This window comes from Branchiostoma lanceolatum, chromosome 19 (genome assembly GCF_035083965.1).
Source record: "Branchiostoma lanceolatum isolate klBraLanc5 chromosome 19, klBraLanc5.hap2, whole genome shotgun sequence".
In the NCBI taxonomy this organism is placed as follows: domain Eukaryota; kingdom Metazoa; phylum Chordata; class Leptocardii; order Amphioxiformes; family Branchiostomatidae; genus Branchiostoma; species Branchiostoma lanceolatum.
Genome location: NC_089740.1, coordinates 520937 through 542835, shown reverse-complemented (window position 1 = coordinate 542835; position 21899 = coordinate 520937). Strand labels below are relative to the sequence as shown.

The 21899-nt window shown below is 40.5% G+C and overlaps 1 protein-coding gene across 2 annotated transcripts in view; it reads right to left on the bottom strand.

Annotated features, from left to right (window-relative positions):
• Window positions 1-21899, bottom strand: part of LOC136426046 (elongator complex protein 1-like) — a 193058-nt gene that overhangs the window by 113379 nt on the left and 57780 nt on the right. For both annotated transcript variants that reach the window (XM_066414980.1, XM_066414981.1), the window contains exons 20-24: window positions 13198-13292; window positions 11342-11415; window positions 7132-7210; window positions 5808-5887; window positions 4482-4625 (exon numbers count right to left, since the gene is read on the bottom strand). In XM_066414980.1, coding sequence (XP_066271077.1) covers window positions 4482-4625; window positions 5808-5887; window positions 7132-7210; window positions 11342-11415; window positions 13198-13292 — 472 coding nt within the window. The remainder of the gene's footprint in view (window positions 1-4481; window positions 4626-5807; window positions 5888-7131; window positions 7211-11341; window positions 11416-13197; window positions 13293-21899) is intronic.

Genomic DNA, 21899 nt, shown 5'->3' with positions numbered 1-21899 from the left:
GAAATTCTGTACAAGACTGCCTTGAACATCTCCCAACAGGATTTCAATCACATTTGTGGTATACATCAAAATGCCTGATTTTGGGGACTTTTCATGTTTTGGGCCTATTTTCAGACCAAATATTGGCCAAAAGTGCTATCCCTGTTCCATGTTCGATCTAACGTTCGGCCCTTTCCATCTGCCATTGGCCAATGAACATGTGTTCCATTTGGGTTACGTGAGGTCACGTTGCAGGAACATGCGCGCAATGAACGACACATTCAAATGTATGTAGCTTAGATTATCACATGATATAAAAACAAGACGATGGAGCCTGCCGACCTCTCTGAGAAAGAAGCTTTAAATTTTAGTACTTCAGGGTTTTAGCGTAACTGCAAAGTGTATCGAATTGCTACATGTTGTAAACACACAAAATTAGGATCATTACGCTTAGAAATCAATATATCATAGTGGCAATGTGTACATGGACAATACAGAGATATCTCAAAGTCAAGAATCCACTGATAATTTTGCTCACAACTCGCAACTTTTCGTGGAGTGGTCAAGCCAGGCTTCAAGCTACCGCCCATGAGCCCACAGGACTTCAATACCATCACAGTTTGAGGCCACTTCAAGATGACTCATATTGAGGACTTTTGGGCCTAGCCTATCTTTAGATCAAAAACAGACCCAAATTCCTATCTCTGTTCCATGTTCTATCTAAGGTTCAGCACGTTCCATTTGTCATTGGCTAAGGAACACATGTTCCATTCAGGTTAAACCTGCAGCTGGTGCATGGGTCATGAATGTACGGTGGAAACAAAATGGGGATCCTTTTAAAGTGTAACAAGAGTTCCACGACCTCATATCTCCATGAACAATTCTATTCATGCAAATAACTTACACATTTGCATAATATATGCTTGGTCATGAACACCTTTATCTAACTTACACATGTTGCAATATTGACAGTCCTATAATTTTCCAATTAGATGAATTATGGTGTTTTTGCATTAATTATGCAAATTAGGAATTTATTTGAATAATTGGTATCTGTTGATGCTCCACTTTCCATAAACTACATATGTTACATGTATTTGAGTCTGATGATGGGAAACACTGCAAATATAGATTTTCCTCATTAGCTATGCAAATTAAGTCAAAATTAGCACAATTTACATTTCATTATGTATATCTCTGTCTAAGCTACCTGCATACTAAGTATCATATTGACAGTCCTATAATTTTCCAATTAGATGAGATACGGTGTTTTGAATTAATTATGCAAATTAGAAATTTAACTGCATAATTGGTATCTGTTGATGATCCACTTTCCATAAACTACATACGTTACATGTATTTGAGTCTGATAATGGCAAACACTGCAAATATAGGTTTTCCTCATTAGCTATGCAAATTAAGTCCCAATTAGCATAATTTGCACTTAATTGTGAAAATCTCTATCTAAGCTACCTGCGTACTAAATATCATGGAAATCCGTCGTTCCTTTGTTCAGTTATTCTTCTTAGAAGATTTTCACAAAAACGCCCCTGCAGTTCCAGAGGAAGCTGCTAGGGGGCCCAAACCTACACCACTTCTTTATTACATCACAAGCTATCTGCCACCCAAAAATCAAGACCACAGCACGTCCAGGTCTAAAGAGACAAAAAATGAAGTTCTGCTGCAGTACCAAGGTCACATACCAGGGGGCCCAAAATCGACCATGAATTTCGGCTTCACAACACCTGCCCGCATACCAAATATCATTGTAATCCATCAAGAGGCTCTTGAGTTATGCTGACTAGAGTGGTGCGGAAACACAAACAGACAGACACACCCAAAACAAGAGTTCCACGACCTCATATCTCCATGAACAATTCTATTCATGCAAATGACTTATAAATGCATTTGCATAATATATGCTTGGTCATAAACACCTTTATCTAACTTACTCATGTTGCAATATTGACAGTCCTATAATTTTCCAATTAGATGAATTATGGTGTTCTTGCATTAATTATGCAAATTAGGAATTTATTTATTGCATAAATCTGTTGATGCTCCACTTTCCATAAACTATATATGTTACATGTATTTGAGTCTGATAATGAAAAACACTGCAAATATAGATTTTCCTCATTAGCTATGCAAATTAAGTCATAATTTGCACAACATTATGTATATCTCTGTCTGAGCTACCTGCATACTAAGTATCATATTGACAGTCCTATAATTTTCCAATTAGATGAGATATGTTTTTTTTGCATTCATTATGCAAATTAGGACTTATTTTGCATAATTGGTATCTGTTGATGATCCACTTTCCATAAACTACATACGTTACATGTATTTGAGTGTGATAATGGAAAACAATGCAAATATAGATTTTCCTCATTAGCTATGCAAATTAAGTCACCATTAGCATAATTTGCACTTCATTTTTTTTTATCTCTATCTAATCTACCTGTTTACTAAATATCATGGAAATCCGTTGTTCCTTTGTTCAGTTATTCTCCTTAGAAGATTTTCACAAAAACGCCCCTGCAGTTCCAGAGGAAGCTGCTAAGGGGCCCAAACCTACACCACTTCTTTGTTACATCACAAGCTATCTGCCACCCAAAAATAGAGACCACAGCACGTCCAGGTCAAAAGATACAAAAATTGAAGTTTTGCTGCAGTACCAAGGTCACATACCAGGGGGCCCAAAATTGACCTTGAACTTCGGCTTCACAACACCTACCCACATACCAAATATCATCGTAATCCATCAAGAGGTTCTTGAGTTATGCTGACCACAGTGGTGCGGAAACACAAACAGACAAACAGACAAACAAACACACACACCCAAAACTATATCTCCATGAAAAATGGAGATAACAATATGATCCATTTTTCATGGAGATAATAAATATGCTTTCAAATGACATATAATGATCAGAAATACAATCAATCAAGTAACAATGAGTCTGAAACTCCTGTTTCCTAACTTGCTGTCACAGAGATGAGTATTAGGTTTAGTATGCATCCTCACCAAAGCAATGTCATTAGCAATGCCATGTCGATTAAGTAGAGAGGGACTAAAAAGAGTAATTGAATGTAAATGTAAGCCAGTAGATAATGTCTTCCCATTATGCAATGTTTCTACAGGTATCCTCAGAAACAAAGCAGCATACCTCCTGATGTTGAAAAGTCGAGAACATCTTTTTGTTAAACATGCACCATGTTCTGTATGTTACTGTAAATTTACCATCTCATATAGATTTCAAAATTTGAAGTTGAAAAATCTTTCTGAATCAAAGAACTGTAAATTGTCAAGTTGAACACAAGTATTGGCCTTACCCAAATTTCCAACTGGTCACCTTAGTCTTTGTCAAGGAATGAGCAATATTTAGCCGCAAACCACTGTTTTTTTTATGTCACCTTATGCAGATAAAAGCTGTGACTTAGCAGTGGATCATAAGTTGAAGAAAGTCTATGGTGCCCCCTGCATGTGTGGAGGGATGTTTGTAGAGCTCAGATGTAGATGTCTTCTTTTATTCCTTTTGCAAAAGCGTCTGGTACAAATAGGTGTTCCATCTGCATAATGTGACATCACAGAAGCAGTGGATTGCTCATTCCTTGACAAAGACTAATTATTTAAAAGCTGATCACTAAAAAAAGTCAAATATTTGCCGGGTAAGTCCAATTTTTGTGTTGGCAGTTTACAGTTCAACTTTGATTCAGAATGACTAAGGCCACAGCAAGTAAATTTTATGTATGACATCAGCGCATTGATCTTTGCCTGATTTTCAAATAAAAAACAAGATTTTTTTACCCTTCGGCAATGGTCAACACACCGAAAATAGTACAATACATGGCAAACTACAGTCAGTTTTATCGCATAAATGTTCTAGATGCCATAAAAAGGCATTTTGCAAATGTCAAACTTGTAATTATGATAGACTCTGTAATTATTATAAACAACGTGTAATCCCATGTGCTGTTCTTGAATGGACTGAACTACTAACAAAGTCGATCAGGGTCAGATGAAGTAACTAAATGTCATGCAGTTTACACATGTAAGTAGACTCAGGAGACTCTCGTGCCCAGTGTACGGAAACCTTGTCTCTGCCATCTTGCTAATATACAGACCCGGATCTGAATCCATGATTTAATTATTTGAATGTTGACATCATTCAGTGTTAGTTAATGTTTTATTGAATACAGGGATAAAAGACATGTTGTAATACCGTGTTTTATCACTTCAATTCGTCTTAAATGCTTTATAGTATTTATTATTTAAGTTTGAAAATGTGGATTCCTTGTTTTTTTTGGCCCTCCTTGTTTTTTTTTCGCCCTCGCGCACTAAATTTGGAGTCTGCAGAGGATTGTCATCCATAAAATTTACTTGCTGTGGCCTAATCTACCAACAAAAATGAACTTTCAAGTGAAGATTAAGAATGATAAATCTTGTTTTTGGGGCCCCTTTTTTGGGTATTCTGCAAGTAAATCATATTATGCACTTTTCACAGTCCAGAGCCTCCAACGTGTCCTTAACAGCATCACAGACTTGATCCATCTTGGGTCGTGAGCGGAGATCCCAGCTGTTCTCACCAGCAGGGCTGCAACTGTATTCTGAGTACATTGTTTCTTTCACATCATCTTCCCTGCAGGACCAAATCAAAATAACACTTTAAAATCAAGAAGTTAAGCTCACAGTCACACCAATCTAATTACATGTAGTAGGATCTGGGGACTTTCCTGATTTGGAAAGAAAATGTGCCACACCTCCCATTCATTAATTTTCACTCAAACCATTCATCCACCTGGCAAGTTGAAAGTCCCTGCCTCTTATAATGTGGTCACATTTTACCATTGTGATGAATTTGTAATGGAACTGAGCCTTAATACGACGCAACCTTAATCCGACACTTTTCAGTACTCCCCTGCAAGTTAGGACCTGGCGCCAATATGCAAAATATTTTGATTGCTTCTAAAATACAGTAAGGTAGCCAACATAAAAATGTGCAATGGTAAGGCCCTGAAGAGAACATGTTCTGGTGAGAAGGTCAGGAAAATTTGACATGTTTGTATCATGTAGGGCATGTGGTGGGAGGGAGAGCAGCCATAACATTTTTAGGACGATGGTTGATGATTACATGTAGTTCACGGCAGTTGACAATTGTGTCGACTGTGACATGGAGTGTCTATTCTATCTCGGTGTATCTGGCTTTTGGTTGATGGTGAGATTGACAAACAGCTTTAATTGTATGGGGCAAAATCAAGATTAAAAAATTTCACTATTATCTTGTGTCGGATTATTGTTCTATTTTGAACATAATTCCCAAGGGACTTCATTATGACTGAGGCTATTTTCAAGCCTTGTTTTCCAGCCACTGTGAGCTCAATAATCAGTGCAGTAATGACTGGTGAAGCGCTTCACATAATGCACCCAACAGTCACTGAAATATTCACAAGGTTGCTTGTTGACTTATGATTCTGCGCTGCATTTTCTCAAAAGTGTCGGAGTAAGGTTCGGTGTCATTAACTTATTGAAACTAGTTGTCAAATATTAATCCATGATTCAATAAAATATATATCTACTTCCCAAAACATAAATGATTTCAAAAAACTTAATTTTTATCAATTCAACAGCCTATTGGGTGAAAAAAACACTTATGTCTAAATCACATCACTCAGTCACATGTAGACGAGTTCACTGAGTGATTTAGTGAGTGGGTGACTGACCAAGTAATTGAAGAGAATGAAGTAAAATTCATGATATTATACAAAAAGTACCAAAATGTGTAATTGAATAAAAATCATTATCAATAGTAGTCCAGAGCCACCTGAGTTCTGTCAGGAACAGGTTGAGGTAGTTGATGTCCCTCAGCTGGGTCACGACCTCGCGCACACATGACAGGAACATCTGCAGGGGACATGGCAGCAGCAGGTGAGGGTGGTTGACTCCAAATCCAAAATTCTAATCCCTTTCAAGTCTTAATGTTGAGCCCGTAGGAAAGGCATGTGAAACATTCCTCATTTGACCTGAATGAAAATATGTAGCTCCGGTAGGGGACGTCCATCAGATAGGATGTTACATGTAAATGGAGGTTCCATGTTTGAAGATGTGGCCGTTCTCTATGACATCAAGTTTTCATGAGGACAAACACCTTGAGCACCTTAATCATACAGTACAGTACACATAGAAATAAAGACTGGGATTTCATCCTGATGTGACACTGTCAGCAGACCGAACAGCCAAGTCTTCTGCAGCTTGTAGGTACAACAGAACTGGTGTCTTATGCCTCATGGCAGTTAAACTCTTACATACATATTGTATAGTGGCGTCGTGTGGCGCAAGTGTAGAGCGCGCGGCTGTCAAACAAGGCAACCCGGGATTAGGCCCAGAGACATGTCCGGACTTGCGCCCCGACGTTGTGCCCTTGGGAAAGGCACTTAACACGACTTTCCTCACTTCACTCAGGTGCAAATGAGTACCTAGCTCATCTAGGGTTAGGGACGTCCCTCAGATAGGACGTTAAATGGAGGTCCCGTGTTTGGGGAGAGCCACACCCCGCGCATGTTAAAGAACCCACCACACCTTTCGAAAAAGAGTAGGGGCATGCCCCGGTGTGCGATGGTCCAAATCTTACAGTCCGGTCTGGGATGACATCTTGAAAAGGTGATAGTGCACCTGTTATGTCAATCCTTCCACAAATGTGGTAGATCGAAATAAATAAATAAATAAATTGTATACAAACAAATAGAAAGGTTGTTAAGTCAAAAAGCACACCAGGATGATCACCCTAGCTAGTTTTAACACTAACCATACACAATCATAAACAATTAGATGTACCAGTTTGAAATCATGTGATGTAATGTTGCTGAGACCAAAGGATTCTGACAATAGGAAAGTTTTCTTACATTTAACCAGTCTACAATTGGACAACAAAACTGACATTATATGCCTTGAGTAACTTGAGGCATATTGATATAATTCTTTATCAAAATGTCAGCCCAGACTGGAAGAATTAGTCTTTTTTTCTAAATCAGGAAATATTGTAGCAATGAACTAAAACCTCCTTGATTAAAACAAACAAGAGATTAACTAAGGACTACATTATACACATTATAGAAATTCAATGGCTTGCAGTGCTATAGGATAAGAACCTTAGGGTTGAGGTCACACAGCAAGTTGAGGTTGACTCTGTGTTTCCTCATGATGAGGAAGGCTTCCAGAAACTGATGACTGCAAGGGAACAACAAAAACAATGGTTAATGCTAAGGAACTATTGGATATGTATCTGCTACTTGAAAGATGCTGCAAAAATACCAAACAAAAGGAACTATACTTCATGTAAAAAACAAAATAGAATGCAGAAAATGTTAAGTAACAAATTTCTCATCATCTTAAAGGCATATCCAGAGGAGAGTGTCAATTCCTAAAATTTTCCCTTGCATATTTCTTTCGGGCCTACCCACATGGAAAGTTTTCAACTGCCTACAGAAGCTGAAAGCTGGGAGGGCTGCGGGCCCGGACCAACTAACTTCAAGAAGATTAAAGGAATTCGCGTACAAAATGAGCCATCCCATCACAGACATCATCAACTCATCTCTCTGTACCACAGATCTGGAGGGATGCCATGATGGTAGTTCCTCTTTCCAAGACACACCCGCCATCAGTTAACAAATTAAGGCCTGTTTTACCAACATCTCAGCTTGCTAAAATAGCAGAATCGTTTGTGTTGAAATGGATGACCAGGGATATGAAACCTTCTCTGCATCCACAGCAGTTTGAGTGTTTGAAAGGTCCACAGTCCACTACCTGGTTAACCTTGTGAACTCTCTCAGCAAAGAGTCTGAGAAACAGCAAATATAAAAACGTATGCACGATGGTAATGACCGACTTCTCAAAGGCATTTGATCGGATAGATCTTACGGTGGTCATCAAGAAACTAATCGATCTATCGGTATAGGAGCTTGGTGATTTTCTGACTAACAGACAACAACGAGTCCGATAGAGAGTCAGCTCTCCAAATGGGAGATTGCTCAGTCCCCCAAGGAACACTGCTTGGCCTGCTGATTTTCCTTGTTGTTTTCGATGATGCCATGAGGGAAGCATCTGTGGAACGGTGGAAGTACGTATTACTAGATGACCTCTCCCTAGCTGAATCACGCATGCAGATACACTTCACCATCACTGATGCAAAGGGAGCTAGACAGAAATCACATGCAGCTAAACCCCGACAAATGTAAAACGAAATTGTTTTATGAAATGCTCACCGCCACCACCGATTCTCACCATCAACCAAGCACAACCACAGTAGAAGTGGTTACGGCAGACATCTCTATTGGGAATATGGCTACAGAACAATCTAAAATGGGGCACCCAGTTAAACAAAATGATCAGAAAATGGAATAGTCGACTTGCCATGCTACTTAGACTTAAAACTTTCCATAAATGCCAATGAGTGACCTGATACAATTATATATCACCTATGTGAGACCGGTACTAGAATATTGCGTGCCTGTGTGGCACGCTGGACTGACTGCCAAACACACTGCGTCTTTGGAAGTCCACAAGAGGGTACTACAGACAATTCACCATACACAAATATGTAACACTAATTACCAGAATGCCCTACTGAACACTGGCTTTAAATCTCTGCATGAACAACGAATTGACTTGTGTTGAAAATTCCCAAAACAGTGAACTCTGAACTGCTCCTACCAAAGAATGGGGATAGTCATAGTATGCCAACAAGAAACTCAGACTTTGAGAACTTTGAAATACAAAACAAACACATTCACCAATTCCGTACAAGACACGTTTATTGAACAGCTACATGTAGATAATACGTTAATGTGTGATCAATGTACTACATGTATCTTCTTTGATTTGTGTGAGTATCGATCTTTGTTGGAACACATGAAAGTGATTTGTGTTTATTAACTAGTTGCTTGTCCAGATATTTTATCTCTGTTTGCAATGATCATTTTGATGTTCATAATTGATTTTGTTCCGCTGTAGAGGATTTTAAGGACAATGATTCTGAAATGGGCAATTCAGATCCAAAGACTGCGATGTATTTTAATCAAACAAACAATTTATCATCATCATCAAAAGACGACATTGTTATGAATACAAAATCAACCAAATTTGAATGAACTAATCACAGATGAACAAATAAATGAACCATCTGTAATCCAGCAATTGAGTAGTGCCCCTTCATGCAGGCCCACTGGGACTTGATTTGCATAATTAATGAGAAAAATCTATATTTGCACTGTTTTCTATTAGAGGACTCATCGAATACATGTAACATATTTGTTTATGGCAGTTGGAACATAAAAAGTTATCAATTATGTAAATAAATTCCTAATTTGCATAATCGATGCAAAAGTACCATAATTCTTCTTATTTGTTCTGATTTGAAAAGTAAACTAGGGTCATACATCATTCTCAATCGAATGTCGGACGTTTCGGCCCATGGACAGTTCGGCCCCCCAAAGATCAGGATGGTTCGGCCCCAGGCCGAGGACGATTCGGCCCCAGGAAATCATGCTGAAAGCTGATACGCGTGAAGTACCAGGATACTAGCCTCTACCAGGCTCCATGCCATCGCTGGGAAAATAGTAGAAATCAGCCAAATAGAGTGAATAGCTAGGGGTAGTCCGCTAAACAGTGAAGCTCAATAGGCGATCTACGGAGCCTGTGTGGACTTGGTATCTCGTTAGATGTCCATTAATAGCGGACTACCCCTTGCTATTCACTCTATTCTACTATTTTCCCAGCGATCGCACCGAGCCTGGTAGAGGCTACCAAGATACGTTGTCTGTCAAAGGGACACGGTCTCTCTTGAAAATAACGTTGATTGTTGATACGTGTTTCGGCCAAATAACATATAGATATCAAATTTTAAAGTACAAACTCCAAGTCTAACTTGTCTGACAAAAAACGCGGTCTTAACAGAGAATCATCTTGATTGCCGACGCGCCGTTTATTAATAATCATTTCACATAAATTTTTGATCTGTACATTGCATAGTAACAGTCATACACATAATAATTACCTCGGTCGAACCGTCCTGGACCCGGGGCCAAATCGTCCTCGGCCTAGGGGAACCGTCCTGGCCTTGGGGCCGAAACGTCGGGGCCGAACTGTCCATGGGCCGAAATGTCCTGATGCCGTGCTCAATCAACCCCAAAACGCTTGTATTTTGCACCAACAGTTGATTCAAGGATTGACGAAAGTCATTGTCTTGAACTAGTTGTGACCATTTGCTATATATTTCCATTTTTTTCCAGATCTATGTTGTATCAAAAATTAAAAAGTCATTGTTTACAATGTTGTTAGCCTGTCATGCTGTCTTTGTGGCTCTTGTGGTATTTGGGTCTATCACGTGTACATACAGGATGCCTTTTTTTCTAAATTTCATCTGCCTGTTTCATTTTTTGCTTGTGTTGATGATGATGATGATTATAATCATAAAGCTTGATGTTCATCATCCAGAATCATGATATAGTGACATAGTATAGTCTCCAACCAGACCCAATGGATTGCAAAGACCGTATCCAACTGGAAGAAGGAGCTTGTAATGCAATCCAAGGTCTGGAACAAGTCGGTCTGAACAAAGGCTATTAACATGTAATTGTTACCTAATCAAACTGATTCTGTAAGTAAGTTTATTACTCTCTGTCCGCACGGGCGTGCGGCGCCATGTCGGGCTGTCACGGGTCGGCTGCGCACCGTCTGACACCTCCAGACCGCGACTGAGAGGCCGTCCACTTTGGTAGAGCTGTACCGCGAAAATTAAACTTCCCAGGAAAAATAAACTAAATGTTGCCAGCAGAAAGACTTGGTCTCTTTTTCAAAATCAACTTGTTACGAAGATCGCTACCAAAACTGCTTCAATCGTCACAAAATGATGATCGTCCCAGCTGAAATGCGAGGGCGAAATTTCTTACGTCTACGAATGTTTTTGTAAGAACGGTTTTCCATGATGCCGCAAACATCACCGATGGTTGAAAGAAACTGTTACTGTGAGAGCTTTTTACTAGGCTCAACCAAGGCGCGAACCTCCCACTGGGATGTGCGTGGGTGACTGGGTTTGTCCCAGAAATCGGTCATAAAAAGATTAGTACCCCGGACATTCGTACGGCTGTTAGCATTACAACGAGGAGGGGCAGCGACACCTTTATTGAATAGAAATGCTCCGCCCTGTTTGAGTTATCGCAGATCTTGGGTTGCAAAACGTACTTCCTCTGCCAGTCTGATACGGTCTTTAGTATGCAACGTATAGATCTGCTTGGAGATTAACATAGTAGACATGACCCGACACCAGTCATGACAGAAGAATGGAGAGAACAATATATTTACCTGTCAATCATCTTCTGGACTAGTCCCAACACGAGTGTTCTGGGGTGAAATGTTTCAAGGTTCCCCCGGGGCATCTGTCAATGGCAGCAGAAATGACAGTTAGTGTTATAATGCACATGGAAACTCACAACTCTAAGCAACTTCCAAATTTTATCCAGTTGCTTGTCAATGAGTAACTGCCATTTGGCAAAAGTCATGTATTATTCACTCTCACCATGCACATTCACATTCATGAAAACACAGTCAGAAAGCACACACACCTCATGTGCTCATGCTCACCCTGAAAACACACACACAGTCAAGTACACACCTATATAAACACACCCACACACATGCAACCAAGCACACAAACCACACATTATACACACATACCTGTACTATGCAAATCATGCACACACACACACACACACACACCACACACATTATGCACACCTTACACAACAAGAGTTCCGCGACCTGATATCTCCATGAACTATTCTGTTTATGCAAATGACTTACACATTTACATAATATATGCTTGGTCATAAACACCTTTATCTAACTTAGACATGATGCAATATTGTCAGTCCTATCATTTTCCACTTGGATGAATTATGGCACTTTTGCATTAATTATGCAAACTAGGAATTTATTTGCATATTTGGTACATGTATCTGCTGATGCTCCACTTCCCATAAACTACATGTGTTACACTGCAAATATAGATTTTCCTCATTAGTTATGCAAATTAAGTGTCAATTAGTAAAATTTGCACATCACATATATGCTTGATCACATCACATAATATGCTTGGTCACAAAAATCAAGCTCTGCTGCAGTACCAAGGTCACATACCAGGGGGCCCTAAATCGACCTTGAATTTCGGCTTCACAACACCTACCCACATACCAAATATCATTGTAATCCATCCAGAGGTTCTGGAATTATGGTGTCGACAGTAGTGCGGAAACAAAAAAACACACACACAGACAGTCACACACAGACAGACACACCCAAAACTATATCTCCATTTTTCATGGAGATAATCATGCACTAACACACTCATTACACATGTATCAACACAGACATACACACAAACACACACAAACACACACAGACATTTACAGCAGTGCTAACAAAGCCCTTAGCTATAGGTCAGTATTGTTACAATTGCTGAGTGTTGTTCAATTATTTGTAAAAAAAGCTATTTATAAATATAGCACTATACGATATTTAGCGGGGGGGCTGGTGCAAAGGGGGGAGGGGTGTGAGGGTCATTGAAATTTCTTTGGCCTGGGGGGAGGGCCATTGATTTTTTTAAAGCCAGGGGAGGGCCATTGTAAAAGAATTGGCTTGTGGGGAGTTTTGTAAAATTGCATGATAACGTCCAAAGTTCTGGCAATCTTGTAAAATATGCTATACGTTGTACTTCTCGACACATGGTGTCGTATAGCAAAATGAGTGAGAGAGTGAGTGAGTGAGTGAGTGAGTGAGTGATAGCAAAATGAAAATTGGACTGTCTATGATCAACTTTGGGACTGACGCCGATTGTAACTGATATGTTGCTGCCCTAGCAGGACTTCATTGCTTGTTGTGACAAAGTCCCGTTCAAACAACACTACTGCCAAGTTTAATTGTAAATGCATTTCATTAAAAAAGGCATCAAAATCTCTTGGGGGAGGGGGCTAGGGGGAGGGGCATTAAAAAAGAATTGAGGCAGGGGAGGGCTACAGAAAAATCTTAGCCGACGGTCTTTCCACCAAGCCTCACCCTGCTAGATATTGTACAGTCCCTTTAGTAAGCAGTACATGTACATGTGGCAACTGAGTCAGTTGGGATGTCATTGTTCAGTCAGAGCAGAATGCTGTGGTTCCCACCTGTAGAATAACCTTTGTATCCCATGGAACAACAGTGACAAGTTGACTTCCTCTCTCAACCCTGCGGTTCTTCTCATCTATGACTGAGGAGAGGTCTGCAAGGAAAGTAAGAAAAGCTACATAAATTATGATGATTGTGTTTTTAATAAATGATTCACATTAAACAAGGCATAAAAAAAGGCATTCAGAGATGGCTTACTTCACCCTCAACAGAAATGGCTCACTTCGGCAAGACAAGGCAACAAGATTTATGATGTAACGACCCATACTGCTTTGAAACCCTTCTAGCTTCATGGGCAGTTTCGTACAGTTACAAACTGCATGGCTTTGCACAAGACCTGGTCCAGACTGAACCTTTTGATCCACCTCTTTTGATAAGAGTGGATAACATGATCAAGGTATAGCTCTCTTCAAACACAGGACATCTACATGTAAGAGGACGTCCCTAACCAAAGCTACAATCTCATGTAGGAACTCATTTTCGAGTAGAGTGAGAAATAGTTGTATTCAAGGGCACAATTTTCTGTATCTACATAATGTGACTGTATTTTTGGTATAACCGCATTTTGGCGTAACTCGCAGGCAATGTTAGGGGCCTGTTTGGGATTTGAACCAAAAATCTTCATATTAAAAAGTTTAAAACCCAAACTGCAGGACCACCTTGCCATATTACTGCTCTACAAGTTTTTTTCCTTACTTATGGTAAAATTATACTTTTTCAAATACTGGATACTAACAGCTACTAGCTTAAAAGGTAACAAAGCCAGGCGATAACTGTTAATAAGAATTTTCAATGCTGGGTTGTGTGGCTAGAAGTGGGCACAGATTGTTGCATGTGGTGGGAAGCAGCATGTCGGGGGAGGGAGGCACTTTATAATCACGGTGGTCTTGAGGATATCTTCTAATTATTAATAACAATTTTCTTCTTCTTGGTTGATAGCCTGGAAACCATACTTCTGTTGGGAGCTCCCGTTTCTCTGCGGCGCTGGGAGTGATGCCTGCCTGTCCACGCGCCTGCTCAGACAGATTAGCCACCCGGGGATAGTTAGCTCGCTCTACGGTGGCGGTAAAACTACAGTGGCGGTAAAACTACGGTGGCTGCGAAACTCTATATGGCAGCTAAGAAGACTCAGGTAAAACACACCCAAGCCGACCCGTAGAGACTTAGCCTGGATGCCAGACACCCAATCTCTAAAATATATATCGAGTGGTCGGCTTGGGTGTGTTTTACCGGGCCCAGTCTGCTAAATTGACCCGTTTCTGTCAGTCTGTTTTCTATTCTAAGCTGCCGTTGGATACACTTGTACCAGTTCTACCATGCAGCTGCAGCACCCAGTGAGACAGTCTCGTCATATGCTCTAGAACAGCTCTTCTTCATCCCGCCCCGCAATAAAACACAAGTTGCAGACAGGGTGAGAGTCGTTGTGACATTTAGCTTACCAGGTGAATAAATGGGTCATAATATAGACTTTTTATTTTGGTCCTTGTGACAGGGTGAGAAGGCATGAGCCTGTAATATTCCAAGGAATTTATCGGCAAAACACACCAAGTTCCTTCAAACAGTCTCGTTAGTTAAGTTTACATGTACTTTATTGTTTATTCATAAGTAAGATGTACAGGTCTAAAAGTCCGTGTTCCGTATCATCTGCATATAAAGTCTTCCAATCTATTTCAATGATGATAAATGGCGGATTGCATTTCTAAAGGGGGTAGGAGTTGAGAGAGTCACTTGAATTGATTGAGATGACTAAACCTTTTTCCGTTTTCTAATTTCACAGAGGAAATGATGCGGGGTGCTCTGACTGGTTTAACGTGTAAGGTTATGGCATGGACTCGTACGGACAACATGGCACAATCGACCTACAGCAAAAATCTCCCAAATAAACGAGCAGGCTTTGTTGTGAGGCAATTGTGTGAGTGAGCTCATGAGAAAGACTTGAAACAATGTTATGAAACTACATCATTCTCTCAAAATGCTGCCTTCCAATTTTTAGCTCTACTTTTTGTTAATATAACGGCGTCAAAAGTGCACAGGAACACGCTGTGACGGCCGTCCCAGGGTGCCATGTGGGGCACCCAGAACGGCTGTTTTTTACGGTCTCCACATTGATATAAGACACAAACAGTTGACTATACTCGGTCAAAAAATAGCTGAACAATCATATTTTACAATCTTTTGATTTCTATGAAGGACAGAGTTTGGCAAAATCCCCATCATTTATCATTAAGCGTTGGAATTTTTTGTATCTATTTTAAAAATAATGAGTTCCTGATTAACATGTCTGGTATCTGTTCATGTTCCACCTGCCATAAATTACATTGCGTTGCATTTATTGAAGTCCAGTTATAGGAAACAATGGAACTATAGAATTTCCTCATTAATTATACAAATTTAGTCTATATTTGCATAATATTTATTTGATTGTGTACATCTCCGTCTAAGCTACATGCATGCCTAGTATGATGGAAATCTGCCTTTCCCTTCCTCAGTTATCCTCTTTGGAATATTTGACAAAAATGCCCTTGCAGTCCAAAATGTAATGTTAGGGGGCATAATACTGCCCCACTTTGTCCTGATGTCAAAAGCTATCTGCCACCCAAAGGTCAAAACCACACCATGTCTGGGTCAAGAGATACATTAAAATAACTGCTATCATAGGATTTTTGCATTAATATACAAATATCCTCCTATCTGGTATAATTTGCACACATTTGTCTAAGCTACTTAGTAACATACCAAAAATCATGAAAATTCTTTTACTCCCTTCTTGAGTAATATCCTCTTTGGAAGATTTTTTTCAAAAACGCCCCTGCGATTCCTGAACTGGACGCTAGGGGGCCCAAACTGTGGCTTCTTCTTGAGCACAAGAGCTATCTACCGCCCAGAAATTGTGACCCTAGTATGTCCAGAACACTTGATATCAAGAGCAGAATTTCTACTACTGTACTAACAGGAAGCTGCTAGCGGGCTCAAAATGCAGGGCTCGAAATTCATCTTTGGGAATAGGTGCACTGGTGCACCCAACTCAAAAAATTGGGTGCACAGAAAGAATTTTGGGTGCACCAGATAAAATAAAGTTGAATGTTCTTCTGAACATAATTACAAAGTTTAACGCTGCTGCCTTTCTTAAAAACTTCAATCTGTTATTCTATAGCTAACTTTAAAATTTCAAACAAATAATACATTAAATAAAGTACAGCAAAAAGTTATCATGCTGTTTTTTTATACTAACTTACATTTCAAGAATATTCTGTATACTAGTGTACAATAGTACCTTAACCCTATAGGCTACAAAAATATATAGGTGCACCAGTGCACCCACAGTCAAAAATTAGGTGCACAGCTCCAATTTTGGGTGCACTGGGTGCACATGCACCCACTATTTCGAGCCCTGAAATGTAATCATTTCCAGTTTCTGTCAGTCCCTACCATCACGCCAAATATAAAACCAATCCATCCAGACGTTCTAAGTTATTGTGTTGACCAACAGACACACAGACACACACAAACGCTACTGAAAATATAACCTCCTTGACATTTCATGCAGGTAACAATATGATCATTCAAGTTTTCAGCTTGACAAAAACGAACAAACAAACACTCCATGACAGACAACTAACTAATCTACCATAAGTTTTTTTGTACAGTACATGTAGATGCACCTGAAATAAACTTCGTTGAAATTGTTAACATTCTTGGAAAGTAAAACTAAATCCTGCTATGTGAATATATGTGAATTGATAAGGACACTATCTTTTGATCAATGAAAAATTTTCCTGCAATGAAAAATCTTTTATTGGATTTGGGCAAAATAGGAGCAGGCTATTCCGAGTACCAATAAACTAAATTGGTGTGGCCTTACCATTGCTTGAACTTTATTTTTCCATGCCAGAAATATAATTAGTGCCACTGGCTTTTCTTCATAGCGATCTGGAAAACTGTAACCATACTTAGAATCTTAGAACATTACAAACAGTAAACCAATTAATAAAGCTATACAAGCTATTATAGCTTGTATAGCTTTATTGCAACAAAATCTACCCTGGCCTGAGTAAAACCAGGATTTTGGAGCTAAGGAGATGTCATTAGGTTCAAATAAAGTTCCATGCAGTTCACAACAATTCACACAACAATTTCTCTAAAATTATATGCACCAAGGCCTAAGGCCTACCAATTTAATTTCTTGGTATTTTTAATTAAAAAAAAAAATTTAGAAAAAAAAAAATCATGAAAACAGAAGGCTGGGCCAGCCTTCTGTTTTCATGTATTTTTTTTTTCTAAAAATTTTTTTTTTGTTGAAAATAAAAATCTGTTAACCAAGAAATCAAATCGGTGTGGCCTAAGGTCTAGATATCATCATTCTTGTTAAGTTTAATATTTTTCTTGTTCGGTTACTATCTTCACTGTTCAGAAATATCAATTTTTTTGAAGTTGGAAAACAGTTGATAGGTGGCGCTTTTAAAAGGCAGCCACGGATTTTATGCTTATCCGTGAGCTGCGAGATTTTAAGTGTATTTTAACTTTCTTTGATGACGTTTCTGGTGCTGTACTCGTCTGGTATGTTGTGGAATGTATTGGGAATCTTCTAGACTGACTACGTTGACTGCTGACGCTCTGTGGCTCTGTTAAAGTTCTTCCTACTTCGTGTGGTGGCGACGAATCTGTCTTCAATGGCATTGCTCCTGAGGAACACTCAAGAATTCCTGCGGACCTGTCGCCCTGCAACCAACCCGCTCGTGCCACAAGAGAAGTCACTACTGAGGATTTTTGGGATTACTTAGAACGTCCTGTAGACCTAGAGGCAGTAAAGGAGGTAAAAAACGCATGCGACGAATTGAAACAGTTACGGTTATTAATAGGAGACCTGCGTCCTCTTTCCGAGTTCCCTTATTATGCAAATGTCGGTTGTCTATGTTTGAGCCGGGACATACACCACTACAGAAATGTAAATCAGGAGCATTCCCTCATGTGAAGCGGAATCTTGTTATGTACACATCAAGACTGACTACTCGACTTCTGTCACACATTCCTCTCATCCAGTCGACGAAATGTTCGGGGAGTCTTCCTGGTTTCCTTCTAAGACCGATGAACTCCACGCTGTATGTCTGGCCAACAAAACCAGCATTGTTGCTATTACTGAAACGTGGTTTAACACGGACATTCCTGATTCTATCATCACTTTACCGGGGTATACTGTTCACAGACGTGATCGGAGCTGCCCTGTACATTTCTTCTGAACTTCAGCACAAACGACTCCCAGGCCTCGAGCACATCGATCATGAAGCACTTTGGCTCTGGGTCAGACCGGCTCGACTCCCCCGTGGCCTGAACTGTTTGATTGTCACTGCACTTTACAACCCTCCTAAGTCCTCCACTACCCACCAATCTGATGATGATGTTACAGATTACATGTACCTCGGCCGTTGTCTTGAGCAGATAGACTATTCAAACCCAGCCATAGTCATTCTTGGTGACACCAATACGTACAAGCCACAGTCTCTGTGTGCCAGGTACGGTTTGAAGCAAGTTATCCGCAGTGCTACTAGGGGTCACAATCAATTGGACTCAATCATCTCAAACCTGCACGGTATGTTCCCGACCCCTGTCCACCTGCCTCCGATTGGGTCCTCTGATCACCAATCCATCCTGTGGTCATTGGGATCGTGGCCAACCAAACCCCCATGTGCTATCACACATAGACGCTGCACACCTGAAGGAATGAGGCAGTTGGGTTTACTAAATAAATAAATACCTCTGATTTCTCACATGTGTTCAGCGCACCACATCCCGAGAGAGTATAGCTGCTCTACTGACAACAATCATTGGGGCGATCTTGGACAAAACTGTTCCTATGAGGAAGTTTAAAGTCACTAATAATAACAAACCTTGGATGACTGTTAAAATAAAGGAGCTAATCGTGGCAAGACAGCAGGCTTTTCGTTCTGGTAACAAGGTATCGTATTCCAAGCTGCGTTACACTGTTATCACGAGCGTGAAGTTGATCAGTTAAAACAATCCAATCCAGGGCAATGGTTCAAGTCAATCAAAGCGGAAGGGAGGGAACGAAAGAGGACACCAACACCACTGACCCTGCTACCTCACACCGTGATTGTGATATATTGGCTGAACACTTTGCTTCAGTATGGAGTCATGTGAACCGTGTTGTACCCAGAGAACAGAACGTTGTGCACAAGTTGTCAGAAACAGCTCTTCCGCTCTTCTGCATCGGTCAGATCAAGTTGAAACTGCGTCTGTAACTTGAATGGGAGGAAAGCTGCTGGACCGGATAATATTCCACCTTGGGTCATGAAACAGTTCCACGAGGAACTTGCCCCTTTCATATGTGATCTGTTTAACTCCTGTGTCGAGCACTGTATCTTTCCGCAGCCGTGGAAAGTGACAATTGTCAGGGCCGTTCCGAAAGAGCCACGTTTTCCTACTGAATATCGACAGAAATCAGTGGTGAGCTGTGTGAGTAAAGTGTTCCTTCTGCTATGAAGAGTTTGACTCCATCTCAACATGGTGTTATGGCAAAAAGGTCAACTGTTACAGCTCTGATTCACATCCTACAAACTTGGCACGATGCTCTTAACTCCAAACCCAAGATGGACATTCGTGCGGTATTTGTGGATTTTAGTTGTGCTTTTGACACGATCAGTCTTGGACTACTTCTGCTCACCTTAGCGGACATGGGCATTAGACGGGCACTATGGAAGACAATCAGTTGTAGTTACCTGGATGGTAGAACTCAGTTTGTGAAATGGGGCTCATGTACATCGAAACCTCATAATGTTCTGGCAGGTGTTCCCAAGGTGGACTGTTGTCTCCATTGATGTTTGTGATCTGTATGAACTCACTAGATGCTTGTTTACCATTGTCTGTATTGCCAGTTAAATATGCTGATGACCTCACCAACACTGAACTACCGATAGGGTCACTACCTGGGCAGACCCAGAGAGCGCTGGATTCTGTTGCTGAATGGGGTGAAGGGTTTTCACTCTCAGTGAATGCGAAAAAAAACAAAAGATATGATCATTAGTGCCAGAAAAAAGGAGAATGTCCCCACCCCACCCCATCCTTCAATAGAAGGCCACCCGATTGAACGTGTCACAACATTCAAACTTCTAGGTGTATTCATTTCGTATGATCTGACTTGGGACGCCCATGTCCAGTATATGCTCACAAAAACTTGTCCAAGAATGTATTATTCAACTGTTAAGAAGGCTGCGTCATCTATATAACACGTTCGCGACGACTCAAAGATACAACGGGAGCGATAATGAGGAGACGGGCTGTAATGGACATCTCAATGGAATTACAACATGGCCGAACAAGGTTTACACGAGGGTGACCTCGTTACATCATAGGTCATCGGACCGTACCAATTATAACACTAACATAGGGTGGCGTGATCTCTTTTCCTCCTTTCTCTCTCTCTTAGTGTCCTCCTAAAAGTCCTTCTTCCCTCGTTTTCAATACAAACTAAAGTAACTTGAGTAAAGAAGATATATAATAGAATTGTAACTAGAATGACAGTTATAGGTCCTATTAACATATTATCAATGGTTCTATAATACATGAATCAGTGTTCTTCCATTCACAAATACCTGTTAGCATGATTCACATATTTCTTCTTCAGTTTGTAAAATAGATATTTCCAAAATAACTGGTGTTATACTTATTCAAAAATAAACTGCCTACCGCCTACTCCTCTACAAATAAAACAACTATACTGAGAAGAGACATTCTGCTTCTAGGTTTGACTTGTTCTGTCTTCTTTTCCATCTAAGTAACTGGAGTATTATTGTAACTACGGTAACATAACATAATGTCGGTAACGTAACATCTTTCTCAATACAGGTAATACCATAACTCGCTAATGGTCATATATATATTCCTTCCTATCTTTCTTTGTAACTAACTGAAGGATTGTTCTGTACTCCGAGACTGTGAAACTGCAAATCAAATTAGTACCTTTGGACATATATATGCTGCACATGTAGAGACTGTTTTGTTCTGCTTTGACTTAGGAGATAAGTGTGGAACTTGTCCTATTATTCTTTCAGTTCGTTATGGCATAACTTTCTGTGGGTGTCAAACAAATGGGGGTGGTTCAGGTGGGGGCCTAACTGCTGGGGTGTCAGGAGCTGGTGGAGGAGGGTCAGGTAGAACAGGAGGACGGTCAGGTGGGCTCTGGCATTCTTCCTTCACCTGCGGTGTGTCAGCCTTCACTTCTGTCAGGGGGCACTGACGTTCTGTCTTCACCTGCGGTGTGTCAGCCTCTGCTTTTGTGAGGGGGCACTGATGTTTTGTGTTCACCTGCGGTGTGTCAGCCTCCGCTTTTGTGAGGGAGCGCCGATGTTCTGTCTTCACCTGTGGTGTGTCAGCCTCCGCTTCTGTAAGGGAGCACCGACGTTCTGTCTTCACCTGTGGTGTGTCAGCCTCTGCTGTTGTGGGGGAGTGCTGATGTTCTGTCTTCACCTGCGGTGTGTCAGCCTCTGTCTTTGTGAGGGAGCGCTGATGTTCTGTCTTCACCTGCGGTGTGTCAGCCTCTGTCTTTGTGAGGGAGCGCCGATGTTCTGTCTTCACCTGCGGTGTGTCAGCCTCTGTCTTTGTGAGGGAGCGCCGATGTTCTGTCTTCACCTGCGGTGTGTCAGCCTCCGCTTCTGTAAGGGAGCGCCGATGTTCTGTCTTCACCTGC